Source organism: Ranitomeya imitator, chromosome 5 (genome assembly GCF_032444005.1).
Source record: "Ranitomeya imitator isolate aRanImi1 chromosome 5, aRanImi1.pri, whole genome shotgun sequence".
Lineage (NCBI taxonomy): Eukaryota > Metazoa > Chordata > Amphibia > Anura > Dendrobatidae > Ranitomeya > Ranitomeya imitator.
Genome location: NC_091286.1, coordinates 161930495 through 161952550, shown reverse-complemented (window position 1 = coordinate 161952550; position 22056 = coordinate 161930495). Strand labels below are relative to the sequence as shown.

The window sequence follows — 22056 nt, the reverse complement described above, 5'->3', positions numbered from 1 at the left end:
TACCTCAGAGAAATACCCCAAAGGAATAGGCAGCCCCCCACATATAATGACTGTTAGCAAGATGAAAAGACAAACGTAGGAATGAAATAGATTCAGCAAAGTGAGGCCCGATATTCTAGACAGAGCGAGGATAGCAAAGAGAACTATGCAGTCTACAAAAAACCCTAAAACGAAAACCACGCAAAGGGGCAAAAAGACCCACCGTGCCGAACTAACAGCACGGCGGTGCACCCCTCTGCTTCTCAGAGCTTCCAGCAAAAGACAATAGCAAGCTGGACAGAAAAAAACAAAAAACAAACTAGAAGCACTTATCTAGCAGAGCAGCAGGCCCAAGGAAAGATGCAGTAGCTCAGATCCAACACTGGAACATTGACAAGGAGCAAGGAAGACAGACTCAGGTGGAGCTAAATAGCAAGGCAGCCAACGAGCTCACCAAAACACCTGAGGGAGGAAGCCCAGAGACTGCAATACCACTTGTGACCACAGAAGTGAACTCAGCCACAGAATTCACAACAGTTACCATTACATAGACGCAAGAGCATTGTGATTAGAGTCTGCCCTCTCTGCAAAGCCAAAGGCACCCTATGAGACATAGTCTGCATTAAGGGACACCTTTCAGAGGAGATGAAGTAATCAACATGATAAAGAATCCAAATTAGAGCATCAACTGATCCAGATTAGCATAAAGATGTGCGATACCCAGTTCTGACCTCTGTTCGGTCCCTGGATGCGACCGAGCTTCACCACTGTGGCCGGCATTCTGAAACCAGTATCTCTTGGTACCCTCTGTCACTACCTAGTTCCTGTAACATCATCCTGCCAACCTATGGAGCAGCATAGACGTCTTGGCCGAGAGTGCCAGTTTAAAAACGAAGTCTGTAAACTGCACATCTCTTTTCTCATCTCATAAACTAATACAAGTGTACACAAGGCATTTACAAAATCCTCTAATATTCTTAGACCATACTGTACTTTACCTTCTTAAGGCCAGTGTCACACTTGCAACTGGAATGTCTCTCGCCTCAATACCCGTCATTGCCGCCGGCGGTTTGGACCAGAGCGTTCAGCTGCATAGAAATACATGCAGCCGCACTCTCCGGTCCTGAGTGCCAGCGGCAGTGCCGGTTATTGAGGTGAGAGACTCACGTGAGTTTCTCACATTGTAGTTGCAAGTGTGACACCGACCTAAAGGTGCAAACCGTTTCCAGTGTGATTTCTTTTAATGGGTTAAGCTAAAGGTTAACGCCTTTAAATCTTAAAAAATAATATCCAAACTTAAACAAAGGAAAATGTTCTTGATTTCATCACATATGATTCTTTTTTTCCTGTAGAAATATATAACTTTTTTTTTCCTGACAGGATTTTGAAGAGGGTTGCCTTCTTCTGTCCAAGTTCAATGTTATCAGCAGGACACCTTATGACCTTTTTGTGAACGAGAATGACAGTGTGTGTCAGTTTTTATATGGAATGTTGTATTCAACAATCGAAGGATACCAGGTATAAAATCGCATGAACTACAATATTTATATGTACATTGTACGCATACTACCTTGCCTTCTCCATATGACATATCAAGCAAAAGCATTGAAATGTTTTTGGATCCTTTCCAAATGGTTACCATTACTGAAAAAGGATAAATATTTAATCTCCCCCTTTAGTAGCTGGGACTAATAACCACATCCAGTGGGTTTTTGTCTGGTGTCCATGTATGGAATGGACTGACAGCCAACACTCATCTCTTAGGGGCAGCATTGAGCGCATGCATGTATGCATGCCAACCTCCTTAATTGCAGGCTAAATTCCCACAATTAATTTTTGACACTGTTTATTTTCATTGTGCAAAAAAAATCAGCGTTTTACAATTCCAGCAAAGTGGATGGGATTTAAAGAGATCTCATGCCCACTGTGCTTTTTGTTACCGGAGCATAAACTGACCTGCAATGCATCTTTGAAATCCACAACATGTCAATTTCTCTTGTGGTAATTATTGTTATATTTTAGGATTTTTTTCCATAGACTAGAATGAGATGAGAAAATTTGCAGGCAAAAAAATGAGTATGTGTTTTCAGTGCGTTTCTGCAGCGTTAGGGCTTGTTTTCACTTGCGAGGAACACGTCCGTGTCTCGCATGTGGAAACGAAGCTCTGGCGCCGCACTGTGGAGCGGAGCGTGCGGCTGCATAGCAACACATGCAGCCGCACGCTCCGCTCCGGAGTGCCGGCACTAGAGCTTCATTTCCACATGCGAGACACGGACGTGTTCCTCGCAAGTGAAAACAAGCCCTAAAAGTGCTAAAAAAAACAGCAGGTCTGCACATGACTTTATCAGTAAAGTTTTTTTTTTAATCAAAGCCAAGTGTCAGGAAGTATATAAAACAAGGCAGCTTTATTTAAAATATAATGTACCAAAAAGACAAAAAACGCTTTCGAAAAAAAGCACAATAAAAACATACTCAAAAGGGCAATGAAAATAGAAAAAGTAACTTAATTTGCATAATAGTTGCAAAAATCTGCAAACGCCCCATATACTCATTGTGTGAACTTAGACTTCAGGCTGAGCAGTTTAACATAATAGTACAATTCTTCTATATTATTTCTAAACACTCTTTTTCGGTGATTACTTTGTATCTCTGTACATACTGCACAAATGATACACCATTTGAAAGTTAAACTTGCCCCCATTCAGCAAGAAAATAGCCAAACAAACCACACATCCACGATGTGATCACAAAATACAGTTTAAACATTAATTTTCATAAACCTGCAGTAAGAAAAAATGACCTGCAGGTGGCACTACACTACCCCAAAGCACACTACCACAAAGCTGCTTACAGACATCACAAACAAATCCTAACATTTGCCTTGGGGGCTTTCCAGCTTGCCGAATTCTTTGCCCAGCCGATTTCAGGCACATTGGAGGATTGCACACTTCACTGCAGGTGAGTCACATATGCAAACACATTTGTAAACATGCACTGCGTATTCAGTTGCACACTTGCTCCGTTTATACTCCACCGACACACACAAGTGATACACCATTTCAAAGGTCAAATTACCTGCAGATGACATTAGCCTTGGGGTCTTTCCAGCTTGCTGAAGTGCTTGCCCAGCCTATTTCAGGCAAATTCGAGCATTGCACACTTCACTGCAGGTGAGTTACATATGCAAACACATTTGTAAACATGTCATGTCAGCGTGTCACAGACGCGATTCCGGAAGTCCCATTGGCATGGGGGGACGGCCCTGCACGCGCACGCTGATACGGGTCCTCTAGACTGTACACTTCCGGCATCTTGCACCAGCTTCTGCCTTCCTTAGCACCATATAAAATGCATTTGTACATCTTTGCAACCTGTCCATGCCATTTGGAAGAAGCAACTGCGAAACGGCGCTCGTCGGGTGGTGGGGGAGCTTTGCCAATTAATTACATTTCGTGCACAGATTTCCTGCTCTTTATTCCAGCTTCAATAGCAGGTAACATGCTATATGAATTCTACCATATGAACTATACCTCCTTCTTTTGGACTGTGTCTTTTCCACTCCCTCCCTTGGTGAAGGCAGTATTGTTTAGTGTTGCAATCACTTCCCAGCATTAAATAGCAAGGTATTTACATTGCTAGATACATACCTACTGGCCTTTTTCCTAAGGGAGCCTAGAAATCCTTGACACTTTGATCCTAATTAACCTGTTTTCCCTTTTTGTAGCGTTTTTTAACTGTGCACGTTATGTATTTGTATATCTATTAATGACTATGCTGCAGTCAAAATTATCCATATGTATTTATTAATACTGGCTAACCTCCCCCTATGATTGGAGGTCCCCTTTATGTCTATTTTTATTATTACCCTATTTTTAATTATTTATCAATAAAAATTCACTATTTTAATTGTATTTCCCTCTTCACTTCTTTTTCTCTTATGGCACCATACCATAAATGATTATTTTGTAAAAGTCTATGAACTGTGCCTGGTCGAAGTTGTAGATGGAGAAAAGCAGAGGTCATAGAACTTAACCTTTGGGGTCACCAAAGAGGAGGTTGTGTGTGAATGGGAGATGCTGAATGCCCAGTCTGTTAGGTATGAAGAGATCCAAGATATGGCCAAGTTTGTGATGCCAAGAGATTAGAGAATCAGTAGTAAGAGGGAATGGTCCACTGTGTCTATGGCAGAGGACACATCCAGGAGGAGGACAGAATAGTGTTGCTTGGCTCTGGAGGTTAGTAGGTCATTGGTGACTTTAGTTAGGGCAGTTTTGGTTAAATGATGCAGTTGGAAGCCAAATTGTAACCTGTCAAAGAGGGAGCAGGAGGAGAGATGAGAGGACAGTTCAATATGGACATGCTGTTCCTGTAGTTTTGAGACATAGGGAGAAGTGATATGGGCTGATAGCTAGACACAGACCCATCGGTCAAGGGAGGGCTTTTTGAGGATGGGTATGATCAATGCATGTTTAACAACTGGTGTCTTCTCATGCTTTAGTGACAGGTTGAAAGCATGGCTTAGGGTTGGGATGAATGGATTTGCCTTGATTGCATTAAAACAGCTACTTTTCAACATGTGAGTGCCGGCACTCCTTTGCTTTTCACAGGGTTGGGATGAAGACTGTGGTAAGGATTGGGATGAAGTGGGACAGGATCAGATCAAGTGCACAGGTGGTGACATGTGATTTGGAGAGTAGAGAGGAAAGTTTACGTTCTGTAATGGCAGAAAAGCTGGTTTTGGAGGAGGAGGGTGGAGTAGTTATGAGGAGGAGCTGTGGGGACTACAGGCCAAAGCTTTCTCTGATGTCAGTCTTCTGCTTGAAGAATGAGACAAAGTCTTCAGCTGAGAGGAGAGGGAAGAGGTGCTGGCGGACGAAGGAGAGAATTGAATTAGGTGAACAGCTGTTTAGGGCTGTATGGTTACTGATAAGTATTAAAGGTCTCTCACTGTAATTTGCTACTTGACCTCTTGGAACAATTAATTTATATGAGCCTGATTCATCAAAACCAATGTAGTTCATAGTGGTCTTGATAAGGGGGTGTGCTGGAGTCAGTAGCTCCTGATTCATCAAGGTGCATGCCTCTTGATGAATGTGGAGCTTTGCATGGCATTCACCTTTGTGCTCCATGCTAGAAATCTTACTCTAGTCAGGTACTGGAGTGAGATTTCTGAGATAGGAGAACACTACAGCTCATGAATTAGACAAGCTGAGGCATCCCGTCCCCACTGCACCCTTGTCCAAGCTCTGAATTCAAAAACTGCTCACAGAAGGACATTAAGGCTGGAGTCACACTTAACGTATGAAAAATCCGTCCGAGTCTCCATGCCGAGAGTCGCACAAGTGTTCTCCGTATGGTCATCCATGTGTAATGCATTTGCAATGCGATGATGCGATTTTCTCGCACCTTTGTATCCATATGGCATTCGTATGGCTTTACATTTCTGACTGGTTTCCCCATTGAATTTAATGACTCAGTGGGCTGAAATGAGGAAAATGTGTGCGTATTTGTTGCAAGCTAGACAGGGTGGTCCGTGTGATTTCTGAGTTTTTCTCGCACCCATAGGCTTGCATTGGCGAGTCTCGGACGATATACGCATACAATCACATCATGCTGTGATTTTTCACGCACGTCAAATACGCCTCAGAAAAAATACAGTGATGTGAACTGCCCCATAGATTAACACTGGTCCCATGCTATGCGATGTTTTCTTGTATAGCACTTGCCCGTATTTTACGTTAGTGTGGCTCCGGCCTAATTAAAAAAAATCACAGAAAAAAAATTGCCTTACCAATACCAGGTCATGGTACTTCGTGCCTCTCTCTGGCTTCTGACCCTGGCTTGTCTCTTACCATGCTATTAGTCTCTCACCTTGGGTACCGCGCTCTCCTCTGGTCTGACTTCGGCTCGCCTGACACTTCTCTTGGTTTCCCCGGCTCCTGTCATCATCCCTGGGAGTTCAGGACCTAGCCCCATCTCCAACCACTCCCACGGTGGTCACGTGCTGCAGGTCCTGTTCACCTGCAGGAGTGCTCACAACAGCATCTCATGTCACAGCAGGAGTTCCCGGCTTTCCCAGCACATCCCTGGACACTCGTACCGATCCAGGGGGTAATTGTGTTATGGTGTCCGTTACATTATAACTGACTGTTAAAGTTTTCCCTCTTTTTTTGTGTGGGGCTTTCCTGTGGCATTAGTGTGTGGTTATGGATCCTCTGCGTGCTCTCTCACAGCAGGTTAGCAATCTGACCCAGATAATGCAAAAATTGTCAGCTAAGCTGGGAGCCCTGGCCCAATCCCAGCAGCAAGTTCAGAGGGAGGTTGCTGGGGCTGTGCATGGTGCTTTTTCCTCTGGGGCTCGGGGTGAAAGTGCCAATGATGTTTGCCTTATTACACCCGAACCACCAGTAAAATTACCTGACACCTTCTCGGGGGACAAAAAGAAGTTTTGAGCTTTCAGAGAGGGGTGTAAATTGTTTTTTTCACTGCGACCCCGTCAAAGGGTGGGGGTCATATTTTCTTTATTAAGGGAGGGCCCGCAGGCTTGGGCTTTCTCTTTCTCTCCCACGGCTCCAGAAAGAATGTCAGTGGATGGGTTTTTGCATCTCCACCAGACTCCCTTGAGGATGCAATGATACAGGCTGTCCGCATGGACCGTAGGATCCATGCTAGGAGGGTGATGCAGCTGGAAACCCCGCTTTATCCCAGCAAAAGTGGTACATTATCGGCTACTGAACCCATGGAGGTGGGAGCTATCTCATTCAAAGAGAAGGAGAGGAGGCGTCACAAGGAAAATCAGCTGTGTTTTTACTGTGGATCTCCAAGACACTGGTAAAAGGACTGTTCTTGCCCTTCATCCGCCAAGCCGTCGGGAAACAACTAGGTATGGGTAAAGGTTGAGGAAGTTACCCAGACTCTCAGGTATAATTTTCCTAATTTTCTAAGGTTCTACTCCAGGTGGAGCGAAAGGTAGACGGTGGGTTATCCCTTACCACGGCTTTCATCGATTGTGGCTCTACCATCAACTTGATTGTCTCTTGCCTGGTGACTCAATGTTAGATAGGGACAGTTAGGCTTGAGACTCCGGTTAAAATTGTGGCCATTGATTCATCTCCTCTCACCAAGAAGGGGATCCTCTATGTTTTGGAGGTCTTCTTACTCAAGGTGGGCCCTGCTCATGTTGAAAACATAAGTTGTTTTGTGCTGGACAATTTGCCTGTGGGGTTGGTATTGGGAAATCCTTGGTTACAGCATCATAACCCTGTTATTACTGGGTTACTGGGGAAATTGTTAAATGGGGATCTAACTGTGTTAACCAATGTTGTAAATCTCTGTCATTATCTAAGTCCTTGAAGTCTGTATCTGTGTCGTCTGTCTGTCTGGAACGTATTCCGGAGTACCTGAACGACTTCGAAGATGTGTTCTCTGAAAGCGAGGCTGAGGTTCTACCGCCACATCGGTCTTTTGATTGTGCCATCGATTTAATTCCTGGGGCCAAAGTACCCAAGGCTCGTTTGTTTAATCTGTCTGTTCCTGAGCAGCTGGCGATGAAGGAGTATATTGCCGAGAGTCTCCGTAAGGGGCATATCCGCCCTTCTGTTTCTCCTGTGGCAGCTGGCTTTTCCTTTGTAAAGAAAAAAGATGGTGGTTTGCGTCCTTGCCTTGACTTTCAGGAACTCAACAAAATCACTGTGAGAAACACGTACCCGCTCCCTCTCATTCCTGACTTGTGTAACCAATTGTCTGGGGCCAAATTGTTTTCTAAGTTGGATTTGCGGGGAGCCTATAATTTGATAAGTGTTCGAGAGGGAGACGAGTGGAAGATGGCATTTCTCACATCAGAAGTTTTTTTTTGCCAATCTGGTTATGCCCTCCAGCTAAGAAACGCTGCGGCCATTTTTCAAAATTTTACAAATGTTGCATTTGCTGATCTGATCGGTCGCTTTGTGGTTATTTACCTTGATGACATCTTGATTTACTCCCCTGTCAGTCAAACCCATTTACAACATTTGCGCACTGTCCATCAGAGACTCAGGGAAAACCAACTTTTTGCAAAATTGGAAAAATGTTCATTTTTTGTACAAGAGTTATCATTTTTGGGTTTGATTGTTTCCATTTAGGGGTTTTGCATGGATCCCAAGAAGGTGCAGGCTATTAGTGATTGGGTTCAACCCTGTGACTGGAAGGGTTTGCAATGCTTGGTGTTTGCAATCTACTATCGAAAGTTCATTAAGGGTTTCTTGCAGGTAGTTAAGCCTCTTACTGATATCACGTTAAAGGGTGCGGATGTAAAGAACTGGTCAACGTCTGCCATAGAATCATTTTTGGCATTGAAAAAGTGTTTCATGATCGCCCCAGTATTGGTTCAACCGAATCCGTCTGAACCCTTTGTGGTGGAGGTTGACGCTTCCGAAGTTGGGGTGGGAGCAGTGTTGTCTCAGGGCCCCGCCACTCTGACTAACCTCAAAGCGTGTGCCTTCTTTTCCTAAAAGTTCTCTTCATCAGAGAGAAATTATGATGTGGGCAATAAAGAACTTCTTGTGGTCAAGTTGGCTTTTGAAGAATGGAGGCATTTTTTGGAGGGGGCGTTTCATCCTCTTACTGAGGTCACTGATCATAAAAACCTATCTTATGTCGAGTCTGCCAAAAGATTGACCCCCAGGCAGGTCCGGTGATTGCTTTTTTTGTGATTGCTTTTTTTTCTCGGCTTCAATGCTCCATTACTTCTCGCCCGGGATCAAAAAATGTTAAGGATGATGCATTATCCCGTAGCTTTGATCCAGTGTCCCCTCCCGAACCTCCACCCTCTATTCTTCAACCTGTGGTGGTTGTGGCCGATATCTCATCTGAGTTGGAGAGAGAGATTTTTGAGGCCCAGTCTCTTGCCCCCAGTTCCAAGCCGGTTGGGAGATTTTATCCTGGAGCAATTTCATCTTAGGCTCCTTCGGGAGTTTCATGAGTCCATGTTAAGTGCCCATCCCGGGATTTCAGCCACCCGGGAGGCCGTGACAAGGGTTTTTTGGTGGCCCTCACTGGTTACTGATTTAAAAAAAATTGTGTCAGCATGTCGGGTTTGTGCCCGTTTTAAGAGCTCTCATAGCCAGCTGGCCGGCCAGGGAATTGGTGCCTCTAGCAGTTCCTGATAGACCATTGACTCATCTGTCCATGAATTTTATCACCAATCTCTCTTCTTCCAGGTGCAACACCGTTGTGTGGGTGGTGGTGGACAGATTTTCTAAACAAGCCCAATTTGTACCCATATCTGCGTTGCCTTCAGCAGAAACCTTGTCCAGGCTGTTTGTGCAATATGTGGTCCATCTGCATGTTGTGTCAATGATTGTGATGTCTGACAGAGGTGTACAGTTTGTGGAGGGCACTTTGTAAAAAATTGGGCATTACATTGTCCTTTTCTGCCTATCACCCTGAGAGTAATGGTCAGACCGAACGCACTAATCAGTCCCTGGAGAAAATTCTGCGGTGTTTGGCCTCTACCAGGCAGGATGATTAGTGTGATGTTTTGCCTTTGGTTGAGTTTGCTTTCAGCAGTCATGTGAGTCAGTCCACTGGTATGTCCCCCTTCCTTGTTAACTATGGGTTTAATCCACATTTTGGGGAGTTTTCACGCTTGGACTCTGGTTGTCCGGGGACTGATAGTACTGTGCAGCGTTTGAAGGTCCTGTGGGCTGAGGTTCGTCATAACATCTCCAAGGCTCAGGGGACATACAAGTTTTTTGCTGAGAAGAAAAGGGTGACGGGTCCTACGTTCCAGGTTGAAGAGAAGGTGTTGTTGTCTACTCGTAATATAAGGCTAAAAGTTCCCTCTGCCAAGTTGGGTCTGAAATTCATTGGTCCATATGAGGTTGTGGAAATTATTAACCCGGCGGCCTGTAGGTTGCGTCTCCCAGCTTTGTTAAACCCTTGGGAACTGTTGAGGAGAGTTTTTTGTCCACTGTTCCCCTGGTATTGGTGGAGGGTCACATGGAGTCTGTGGTGTGATGCATCGAAGATTCCCAGTGAGCGTGCTGTACTTTTCAGTATTTGGTACACTAGAGGGGGTCATGGGTCCCGGCCCATTCTGTACATGCTGACTGTCTTGTCCAGGCATTTCATGCCAGGCATCCTGAGAAGCCTGGGGGTCCAGTGGCCCCCCCGTTTAGAGGGGGGTACTGTCATGGTTTGTTCCGGATTTCTTTGGCAGGACTTCTAGGGTTAATTTATGTGGCCTTTCTTTGGGTTGGGGAGAGCTATTTTTATTCGCCCCTGTGCTGTGCCCATTGTCAGTTATACATCCGATCTCGGCTGAGCAGCTGACCCCATGAGTACCTGTGTGTATTACTTATTCCTGTTTGCGTGTTTGTGTTTGATCTGGTCTTTTCCCCGTTTTCGCATTTGTCTCCAGATTCGGTACTTCTCATGATACTCCTGGTTTTGATCTTCTTTGACTCCTGACTGTTGTGAATTCCGCTCTTGGGCTCCCTCCGGTGGTTGTAAGTGGCACTTTTGTGAGTTCTGCTCTTGGGCTCCCTCTTGTGGTTTCTAGTGGTATGGCTGCTGTTATGAACAGGTAATTCAGAACCACAGTGGACCTTGAAGTTCAGAGCACACAAGGTGACCTGACATTTACCAAAAACATAGGACAAGCTCTGAGACGTGGAAACTCTGCTGACTGCAATCCCTAATCCTAACACACCACACTAGAGGTAGCCGTGGATTGCGCCTAACGCTCCCTATGCAACTCGGCACAGCTGAGAAACTAACTAGCCCTGAAGATAGAAAAATAAGCCTACCTTGCCTCAGAGAAATTCCCCAAAGGAAAAGGCAGCCCCCCACATATAATAACTGTGAGTAAAGATGAAATACAAACACAGAGATGAAATAGATTTAGCAAAGTGAGGCCCGACTTACTGAATAGACCGAGGATAGGAAAGATAGCTTTGCGGTCAACACAAAAACCTACAAACAACCACGCAGAGGGGCAAAAAGACCCTCCGCACCGACTAACGGTACGGAGGTGCTCCCTCTGCGTCTCAGAGCTTCCAGCAAGCAAGAAAAAACCAATATAGCAAGCTGGACAGAAAATATAGCAAACAAAAATAACACAAGCAGAACTTAGCTTATGCAGGATAGAGAGGCCACAGGAACGATCCAGGAGGAAGCAAGACCAATACTAGAACATTGACTGGAGGCCAGGATCAAAGCACCAGGTGGAGTTAAATAGAGCAGCACCTAACGACTTAACCTCATCACCTGAGAAAGGAAACTCAGAAGCCACAGTACCACTCTCATCCACCAAAGGAAGCTTATAGACAGAACCAGCCGCAGTACCACTCACGACCACAGGAGGTAGCTTGGCCACAGAATTCACAACAGTACCCCCCCCTTGAGGAGGGGTCACCGAACCCTCACCAGAGCCCCCAGGCCGACCAGGATGAGCCACATGAAAGGCACAAGCCAGATCGGCAGCATGGACATCAGAGGCAAAGACCCAGGAATTATCTTCCTGACCATAACCTTTCCACTTAACCAGATACTGGAGTTTCCGTCTCGAAACACGAGAATCCAAAATCTTCTCCACAATATACTCCAATTCCCCTTCAACCAAAACCGGAGCAGGAGGATCAATAGATGGAACCACAGGTGCCACATATCTCCGCAACAATGACCTATGGAACACGTTATGGATGGAAAAAGAAGCCGGAAGAGTCAAACGAAAAGACACAGGATTAAGAACCTCAGAAATCCTATATGGACCAATGAAACGAGGCTTAAATTTAGGAGAGGAAACCTTCATAGGAATATAACGAGATGACAACCAAACCAAATCCCCAACACGAAGTCGGGGACCCACACAGCGCCTGCGGTTAGCGAAACGTTGAGCCTTCTCCTGGGACAAAGTCAGATTGTCCACTACATGAGTCTAAATCTGCTGCAACCTATCCACCACAGTATCCACACCAGGACAGTCCGAAGACTCAACCTGCCCTGAAGAGAAACGAGGGTGGAACCCAGAATTGCAGAAAAACGGCGAAACCAAAGTAGCCGAGCTGGCCCGATTATTAAGGGCGAACTCAGCCAAAGGCAAAAAGGACACCCAATCATCCTGATCAGCAGAAACAAAACATCTCAGATATGTCTCCAAGGTCTGATTGGTTCGTTCAGTCTGGCCATTTGTCTGAGGATGGAAAGCCGAGGAAAAAGACAAATCAATGCCCATCCTAGCACAAAAGGCTCGCCAAAACCTCGAAACAAACTGGGAACCTCTGTCAGAAACGATGTTCTCTGGAATGCCATGCAAACGAACCACATGCTGAAAAAACAATGGCACCAAATCAGAGGAGGAAGGCAATTTAGACAAGGGCACCAAATGGACCATCTTAGAGAAGCGATCACAAACCACCCAAATGACCGACATTCTTTGAGAGACGGGGAGATCCGAAATAAAATCCATAGAGATATGTGTCCAAGGCCTCTTCGGGACCGGCAAGGGCAAAAGCAACCCACTGGCACGAGAACAGCAGGGCTTAGCCCAAGCACAAATCCCACAGGACTGCACAAAAGAACGCACATCCCGCGACAGAGACGGCCACCAAAAGGATCTAGCCACCAAATCTCTGGTACCAAAGATTCCAGGATGACCAGCCAACACCGAACAATGAACCTCAGAGATAACGTTATTCGTCCGCCTATCAGGGACAAACAGTTTCTCCGCTGGGCAACGGTCAGGTCTATTAGCCTGAAATTTTTGCAGCACCCGCCGCAAATCAGGGGAGATGGCAGACAAAATTACCCCCTCTTTGAGAATACCCGCCGGCTCAGACAAACCCAGAGAATCGGGCACAAAACTCCTAGACAGGGCATCCGCCTTCACATTTTTAGAGCCCGGAAGGTACGAAACCACAAAGTCAAAACGGGAGAAAAACAGCGACCAACGAGCCTGTCTAGGATTCAACCGTTTGGCAGACTCGAGATAAGTCAAGTTTTTGTGATCAGTCAAGACCACCACGCGATGCTTAGCTCCTTCAAGCCAATGACGCCACTCCTCGAATGCCCACTTCATGGCTAGCAACTCTCGATTGCCAACATCATAATTTCGCTCAGCAGGTGAAAATTTCCTGGAAAAGAAGGCGCATGGTTTCATCACCGAGCAATCAGAACTTCTCTGCGACAAAACAGCCCCTGCTCCAATTTCGGAAGCATCAACCTCGACCTGGAACGGAAGCGAAACATCTGGTTGGCACAACACAGGGGCAGAAGAAAAACGACGCTTCAACTCCTGAAAAGCTTCCACAGCAGCAGAAGACCAATTGACCACATCAGCACCCTTCTTGGTCAAATCAGTCAACGGTTTAGCAATGCTAGAAAAATTAGCGATGAAGCGACGATAAAAATTAGCAAAGCCCAGGAACTTCTGCAGACTCTTCAGAGATGTTGGCTGAGTCCAATCATAAATGGCCTGAACTTTAACAGGGTCCATCTCGATAGTAGAAGGAGAAAAAATGAACCCCAAAATTGAAATCTTTTGAACACCAAAGAGACACTTTGACCCCTTCACAAACAAAGAATTAGCACGCAGGACCTGGAACACCATTCTGACCTGATTCACATGAGACTCCCAATCATCCGAGAAGACCAAAATATCATCCAAGTATACAATCAGGAATTTATCCAGGTACTCTCGGAAGATGTCATGCATAAAGGACTGAAACACTGATAAAGCATTAGAAAGTCCGAATGGCATAACCAGGTACTCAAAATGGCCTTCGGGCGTATTAAATGCTGTTTTCCATTCATCGCCCCGTTTGATACGCACAAGATTATACGCACCACGAAGATCTATCTTGGTGAACCAACTAGCCCCCTTAATCCGAGCAAACAAATCAGACAGCAGCGGCAAGGGGTACTGAAATTTGACCGTAATTTTATTTAGAAGGCGGTAATCAATACAAGGTCTCAGCGAACCATCCTTCTTGGCCAAAAAAAAGAAACCCGCTCCCAATGGTGACGATGATGGGCGAATATGACCCTTCTCCAAAGACTCCTTCACGTAACTCCGCATAGCGGCGTGCTCAGGTACAGATAAATTAAACAGTCGACCCTTAGGAAACTTACTACCAGGAATCAAATCGATAGCACAATCACAATCCCTATGCGGAGGTAGGGCATTGGACTTGGTCTCATCGAATACATCCCGGTAATCAGACAAGAACTCTGGGACCTTAGAAGGGGTGGATGATGAGATAGACAGAAATGGAACATCACCATGTACCCCCTGACAACCCCAGCTGGACACAGACATTGATTTCCAATCTAATACTGGGTTATGGACTTGTAGCCATGGCAACCCCAACACGACCACATCATGCAGATTATGCAACACCAGAAAGCGAATATCCTCCTGGTGCGCAGGAGCCATGCACATGGTCAGCTGGGTCCAATACTGAGGCTTATTCTTGGCCAAAGGCGTAGCATCAATTCCTCTCAATGGAATAGGACACTGCAAGGGCTCAAAGACAAACCCACAGCGCCTAGCATACTCCAAGTCCATCAAATTCAGGGCAGCGCCTGAATCCACAAATGCCATGACAGAATAGGAAGACAAAGAGCAGATCAAAGTAACGGACAAAAGAAATTTCGACTGTACCGTACCAATGGTGGCAGACCTAGCGAACCGCTTAGTGCGCTTAGGACAATCGGAGATAGCATGAATGGAATCACCACAGTAGAAACACAGCCCATTCTGACGTCTGTGTTCTTGCCTTTCAGCTCTGATCAAAGTCCTATCGCACTGCATAGGCTCAGGTTTATGCTCAGATAATACCGCCAAATGGTGCACAGATTTACGCTCGCGCAAACGTCGACCGATCTGAATGGCCAAAGACATAGACTCATTCAGACCAGCAGGCATAGGAAATCCCACCATGACATCCTTAAGGGCTTCAGAGAGACCCTTTCTGAAAATAGCTGCCAGCGCACATTCATTCCATTGAGTGAGCACGGATCACTTTTTAAACTTCTGACAATAAATCTCTATCTCATCCTGACCCTGACACAGAGCCAGCAAATTTTTCTCTGCCTGATCCACTGAATTAGGTTCGTCGTACAGCAATCCGAGCGCCAGAAAAAACACATCAATATTACATAATGCAGGATCTCCTGGCGCAAGGGAAAATGCCCAGTCTTGAGGGTCGCCACGTAAAAAAGAAATAATGATTTTAACTTGTTGAACTGGGTCACCAGAGGAGCGGGGTTTCAAAGCCAGAAACAGTTTACAATTATTTTTAAAATTCAAAAACTTAGCTCTCTCTCCAGAAAATAACTCAGGAATAGGAATTTTAGGTTCTAACATAGGTTTCTGAACCACTAAATCTTGAATGTTCTGTACTCTTATAGTGAGATTATCCATCAAAGAGGACAGACCCTGAATATCCATGTCCACACCTGTGTTCTGAACCACCCTGATGTAAAGGGGAAAAGAAAGACAGAACACAGTGCAAAGAAAAAAAAATGGTCTCAGAACTTCTCTTTTCCCTCTATCGAGAAGCATTAGTACTTTGGGCCTCCAGTACTGTTATGAACAGGTAATTCAGAACCACAATGGACCTTGAAGTTCAGAGCACACAAGGTGACCTGACATTTACCAAAAACATAGGACAAGCTCTGAGACGTGGAAACTCTGCTGACCGCAATCCCTAATCCTAACACACCACACTAGAGATAGCCGTGGATTGCGCCTAACGCTCCCCTATGCAACTCGGCACAGCCTGAGAAACTAACTAGCCCTGAAGATAGCAAAATAAGCCTACCTTGCCTCAGAGAAATTCCCCAAAGGAAAAGGCAGCTCCCCACATATAATGACTGTGAGTAAAGATGAAATACAAACACAGAGATGAAATAGATTTAGCAAAGTGAGGCCCGACTTACTGAATAGACCGAGGATAGGAAAGATAGCTTTGCGGTCAACACAAAAACCTACAAACAACCACGCAGAGGGGCAAAAAGACCCTCCGCACCGACTAACGGTACGGAGGTGCTCCCTCTGCGTCTCAGAGCTTCCAGCAAGCAAGAAAAAACCAATATAGCAAGCTGGACAGAAAATATAGCAAACAAAAATAACACAAGCAGAACTTAGCTTATGCAGGATAGAGAGGCCACAGGAACGATCCAGGAGGAAGCAAGACCAATACTAGAACATTGACTGGAGGCCAGGATCAAAGCACCAGGTGGAGTTAAATAGAGCAGCACCTAACGACTTAACCTCATCACCTGAGAAAGGAAACTCAGAAGCCACAGTACCACTCTCATCCACCAAAGGAAGCTTATAGACAGAACCAGCCGCAGTACCACTCACGACCACAGGAGGTAGCTTGGCCACAGAATTCACAACAGGCTGCTCCTTGGAGTTAGCTTCATCAGCTGCCTCCACTTATCGTCTGTTTGGCTCGGCTATTTAGGCCTGGCTCTTTCTTCAGCCAGTGCCACTTGTAAATGGTTCCTGGTTGGATTCACATCTCTTTGGAGTTCCCTGTTATCCTTACCAGTTCAGCAAAGCTAAGTTTTTGCTTGCTCTTTTCTGTCCATAGATGGTGGACTTATCCATTCTGTGCTTTCTATGTTTGTCCAGCCTATCAGTGTGAATTAATTCTGTCTTGCTGGAAGCTCTGGGAGGCAGATTTGCCCTCCACACTTTTACTCAGGTGTGGAGATTTTTTGTAAACTCTGCGTGGATTTTTGTAGTGTTTAATACTGACCGCACAGTATTCCATCTTGTCCTATCTATTTAGCTAGACTGGCCTCCTGTGCTCATCCTGGTTTCATTCTGTGTATGTCTTTTCCCTCTCCACTCACAGTCATTATTTGTGGGGGGCTAATCTATCCTTTGGGGATTTTCTCTGAGGCAAGATAGCTTTATTGCTTCTTTCTTTAGGGGTAGTTAGCTCTTAGGCTGTGACGAGATGCCTAGGGAGAGTTAGGAGCATTCCACGGCTACTTCTAGTGTTGTGTTGAGCTTAGGGACTGCGGTCAGTACAGTTACCACTTCCTTCAGAGCTCGTTCCATGTTGCTCCTAGACCACCGTATCATAACAGTACAAGTGGCCAAAAATGAATTAAATGCATCTCAAAAGAAGGAAAAGAAAGTTCTGAACCATTTTTTTTTCTGTGCTCTGGTTTGTCTTTTTTTTTCCTCTTGATATCTGGGTGGTTCAGGATATATGCTTTGGCATGGATGTTCAGGGTTTGTTTTCTCGTGTGGATCAACTTGCTGCAAGAGTGCAGAGTATCCAGGACTATGTTGTCCAGACTCTGGCTTTGGAGCCTAGAATTCCTACTCCTGATTTGTTTTTTGGGGACAGATCCAAGTTTTTGAACTTTAAAAATAACTCCAAATTGTTTTTTGCTTTGAAACCCCGTTCTTCTGGTGATCCCATTCAACAAGTAAAAATCATCATATCCTTGCTGCGTGGTGACCCTCAAGACTGGGCTTTTTCTCTTGAAACAGGGGATCCGGCATAATTGAATGTAGATGTATTTTTTCAAGCGCTCGGATTATTGTATGACGAATCTAATTCTGTGGATCATACAGAAAAAAAACCCTGTTGGCCTTGTGTCAAGGTCAGGAAGTGGCAGAGTTATACTGCCAGAAATTTAGAAAATGGTCTGTGCTCACTAAATGGAATGAAGAGGCTCTGGCTGCTATTTTCAGAAAAGGTCTTTCTGAAACCCTTAAAGATGTTATGGTGGGCTTTCCTACGCCTGCCGGATTGAGTGAATCTATGTCTCTAGCCATTCAGATTGATCGGCGTCTGCGCGAGCGCAAAGCTGTGCACCATATGGCAGTATCCTCTGAGCAAAGTCCTGAACCTATGCAATGTGATAGGATTTTGACTAGAATAGAACGGCAGGAATTCAGACGTCAGAATAGGCTGTGTTTTTACTGTGGTGATTCGGCTCATGTTATCTCTGATTGCCCTAAGCGTACTAAGAGAGTCGCTAGGTCTGTTACCATTAGTACTATACAGCCTAAATTTCTCTTATCTGTGACCCTGATTTGCTCATTGTCATCCTTTTCTGTCATGGCATTTGTGGATTCAGGTGCTGCCCTAAACTTAATGGACTTAGAATTCGCCAGGCGCTGTGGTTTTTCCTTGCAGCCTTTGCAGAGCCCTATTCCTTTGAGGGGTATTGATGCTACACCCTTGGCCAAGGATAAACCTCAGTACTGGACACAGATGACTATGTACATGGCTCCTGCACATCAGGAAGATTGCCGTTTTCTGGTGTTGCATAACCTGCATGATGTTGTTCTACTGGGATTTCCATGGTTACAGGAACATAATCCGGTGTTGGATTGGAAAACTATGTCGGTGGCTAGTTGGGGTTGTCGAGGAGTACATAGTGACGTTCCTTTGATGTCAATTTCCTCTTCCCCCTCTTCTGAGGTCTCTGAGTTTTTGTCGGATTTCCAGGATGTATTTGATGAGCCCAAGTCCAGTTCCCTTCCTCCGCACAGGGACTGTGATTGTGCTATTAACTTGATTCCTGATTGCAAGTTCCCTAAGGGCCGACTTTTCAATCTGTCTGTGCCAGAGCATGCCGCCATGTGGAGTTATGTTAAGGAGTCTTTGGAGAAGGGGCATATTCAGCCCTCTTCGTCACCATTGGGAGCGGGTTTCTTTTTTGTTGCTAAGAAGGATGGCTCCTTGAGACCCTGTATTGATTATCGTCTTCTTAATAAGATCACGGTCAAATTCCAATACCCCTTGCCTTTGCTTACTGATTTGTTTGCTCAGATTAAGGGGGTTAGTTGTTTTACTAAGATTGACCTCCGAGGGGCATATAATCTTGTTCATATTAAACAGGGTGACGAATGGAAAACTGCATTTAATACGCCCGAAGGCCAATTTGAGTACCTTGTGATGCCATTTGGGCTCTCTAATGCTCCATCTGTGTTCCAGTCTTTCATGCATGATATTGTCCGCAATTATCTTGATAAATTCATGGTTGTATATTTGGATGATATTTTGATTTTTTCCGATGATTGGGAGTCTCATGTGAAGCAGGTCAGGATGGTGTTCCAGATCCTTCGTGATAATGCTTTATTTGTGAAGGGGTCTAAGTGCCTATTCGGAGTTCAGAAGGTCTCTTTTTTGGGTTTTATTTTTTCTCCCTCGTCTATAGAAATGGATCCTGTTAAGGTCCAAGCTATTCATGACTGGATCCAACCCACATCTGTGAAGGGTCTTCAAAAATTTTGGGGCTTTGCTAATTTCTATCACCGTTTCATTGCCAACTTTTCCAGTGTGGTTAAGCCCCTTACTGATTTGACGAAGAAAGGCGCTGATGTGACGAATTGGTCCTCTGAGGCTGTTGAGGCCTTTCAGGAGCTTAAACGCCGATTTACTTCTGCCCCTGTGTTGCGTCAGCCGGATGTTTCTCTTCCTTTTCAGGTTGAGGTCGACGCTTCTGAGATTGGGGCAGGGGCCGTTTTGTCTCAGAGGGAGTCTGATGGCTCTTTGATGAAACCGTGTGCTTTTTCTTCCAGAAAGTTTTCGCCTGCGGAACGCAATTAGGATGTCGGCAATCGGGAGTTGTTGGCTATGAAGTGGGCATTTGAGGAGTGGCGACATTGGCTTGAGGGAGCTAAACACCGTGTTGTGGTCCTGACCGATCATAAGAATCTAATTTACCTCGAGTCGGCCAAGCGGCTGAGTCCTAGACAGGCTCGATGGTCCCTGTTTTTCTCCCGTTTTGATTTTGTGGTCTCGTATTTTCCGGGATCTAAGAATGTGAAGGCTGATGCCCTCTCTAGGAGTTTTTCGCCTGAATCTCCTGGAGTCCTTGAGCCGGTTGGCATTCTTAAGGAGGGGGTGATTCTTTCTGCTATCTCCCCTGATTTGCGGCGGGTGCTTCAGGAATTTCAGGCTGATTGGCCTGACCACTGTCCAGTGGGGAAGCTGTTTGTTCCTGATAGATGGACAAGTAAGGTAATTTCTGAGGTTCATTGTTCAGTGTTGGCTGGTCATCCTGGGATTTTTTGTACCAGAGATTTGTTTGCTAGGTCTTTTTGGTGGCCTTCCTTGTCACGCGATGTGCGTGCTTTTGTGCAGTCCTGTGGGACTTGCGCCCGGGCCAAGCCTTGCTGTTCCTGCGCTAGTGGGTTGCTTTTGCCTTTGCCGGTCCCTGAGAGGCCCTGGACGCATATTTCCATGGATTTTATTTCGGATCTTCCTGTTTCCCAGAAGATGTCTGTTATCTGGGTTGTTTGTGACCGGTTCTCTAAAATGGTCCATCTGGTACCTTTGCCTAAGTTGCCTTCCTCCTCAGATCTGGTTCCATTATTTTTTCAACATGTGGTTCGTTTGCATGGCATTCCGGAGAATATTGTGTCTGACAGAAGTTCTCAGTTTGTCTCTAGATTTTGGCAGGCCTTTTGTGCTAGGATGGGCATTGATTTGTCTTTTTCTTCGGCGTTTCATCCTCAGACTAATGGCCAAACTGAGGGAACTAATCAGACCTTGGAGACCTATTTGAGATGCTTTGTGTCTGCTGATCAGGATGATTGGGTGTCTTTCTTGCCATTGGCCGAGTTTGCCCTTAATAATCGGGCTAGTTCGGCTACTTTGGTTTCACCTTTCTTTTGTAACTTTGGTTTTCATCCTCGTTTTTCTTCTGGGCAGGTTGAGCCTTCTGATTGTCCTGGTGTTGATTCTGTGGTGGACAGGCTGCAGCAGATTTGGACTCATGTGGTGGACAATTTGACGTTGTCTCAGGAAAGGGCTCAACGTTTTGCTAACCGCCGTCGGTGTGTTGGTCCCTGGCTTCGTGTGGGGGATTTGGTTTGGTTGTCTTCTCGTCATGTTCCTATGAAGGTTTCTTCTCCTAAGTTTAAGCCTCGGTTTATTGGTCCTTATAAAATTTCTGAAATTATTAATCCGGTGTCTTTTCGTTTGGCTCTTCCAGCCTCTTTTGCCATTCATAATGTTTTCCATAGATCTTTGTTGCGGAGATAGGTGGTGCCCGTTGTTCCCTCGGTTGACCCTCCAGCCCCGGTATTGGTTGAGGGAGAGTTGGAATATTAGGTTGAGAAGATTTTGGATTCTCGTTTTTCGAGGCGGAGGCTTCAGTATCTTGTCAAGTGGAAGGGTTATGGCCAGGAGGATAATTCTTGGGTTGTTGCCTCCGATGTCCATGCCACCGATTTGGTTCGTGCTTTTCACTTGGCTCGTCCTGATCGGCCTGGGGGCTCTGGTGAGGGTTCGGTGACCCCTCCTCAAGGGGGGTACTGTTGTGAATTCCGCTCTTGGGCTCCCTCCGGTGGTTGTAAGTGGCACTTTTGTGAGTTCTGCTCTTGGGTTCCCTCTTGTGGTTTCTAGTGGTATGGCTGCTCCTTGTAGTTAGCTGTCATCAGCTGCCTCCACTTATCGTCTCTTCTGCTCGGCTATTTAGGCCTGGCTCTTTCTTCAGCCAGTGCCACTTGTAAATGGTTCCTGGTTGGATTCACATCTCTTTGGAGTTCCCTGTTATCCTGACCAGTTCAGCAAAGCTAAGTTTTTGCTTGCTCTTTTCTGTCCATAGATTGTGGACTTATCCATTCTGTGCTTTCTATGTTTGTCCAGCTTATCAGTGTGAATTAATTCTGTCTTGCTGGAAGCTCTGGGAGGCAGATTTGCCCTCCACACCTTTAGTCAGGTGTGGAGATTTTTTGTAAACTCTGCATGGATTTTTGTAGTGTTTAATACTGACCGCACAGTATTCCATCCTATCCTATCTTTTTAGCTAGACTGGCCTCCTGTGCTCACCCTGGTTTCATTCTGTGTATGTCTTTTCCCTCTCCACTCACAGTCATTATTTGTGGGGGGCTAATCTATCCTTTGGGGATTTTCTCTGAGGCAAGATAGCTTTCCTGCTTCTTTCTTTATGGGTAGTTAGCTCTTAGGCTGTGACGAGATGCCTAGGGAGAGTTAGGAGCATTCCACGGCTACTTCTAGTGTTGTGTTGAGCTTAGGGACTGCAGTCAGTACAGTTACCACTTCCTTCAGAGCTCGTTCCATGTTGCTCCTAGACCACCGTATCATAACA

General features: G+C 45.5%; 1 protein-coding gene across 2 annotated transcripts in view; it reads left to right on the top strand.

Moving 5' to 3' along the window:
- The window catches only part of LOC138681618 (dihydroxyacetone phosphate acyltransferase-like), a 258128-nt gene that overhangs the window by 169687 nt on the left and 66385 nt on the right, over positions 1-22056 (top strand). For both annotated transcript variants that reach the window (XM_069769275.1, XM_069769276.1), the window contains exon 12: positions 1360-1497. In XM_069769275.1, coding sequence (XP_069625376.1) covers positions 1360-1497 — 138 coding nt within the window. The remainder of the gene's footprint in view (positions 1-1359; positions 1498-22056) is intronic.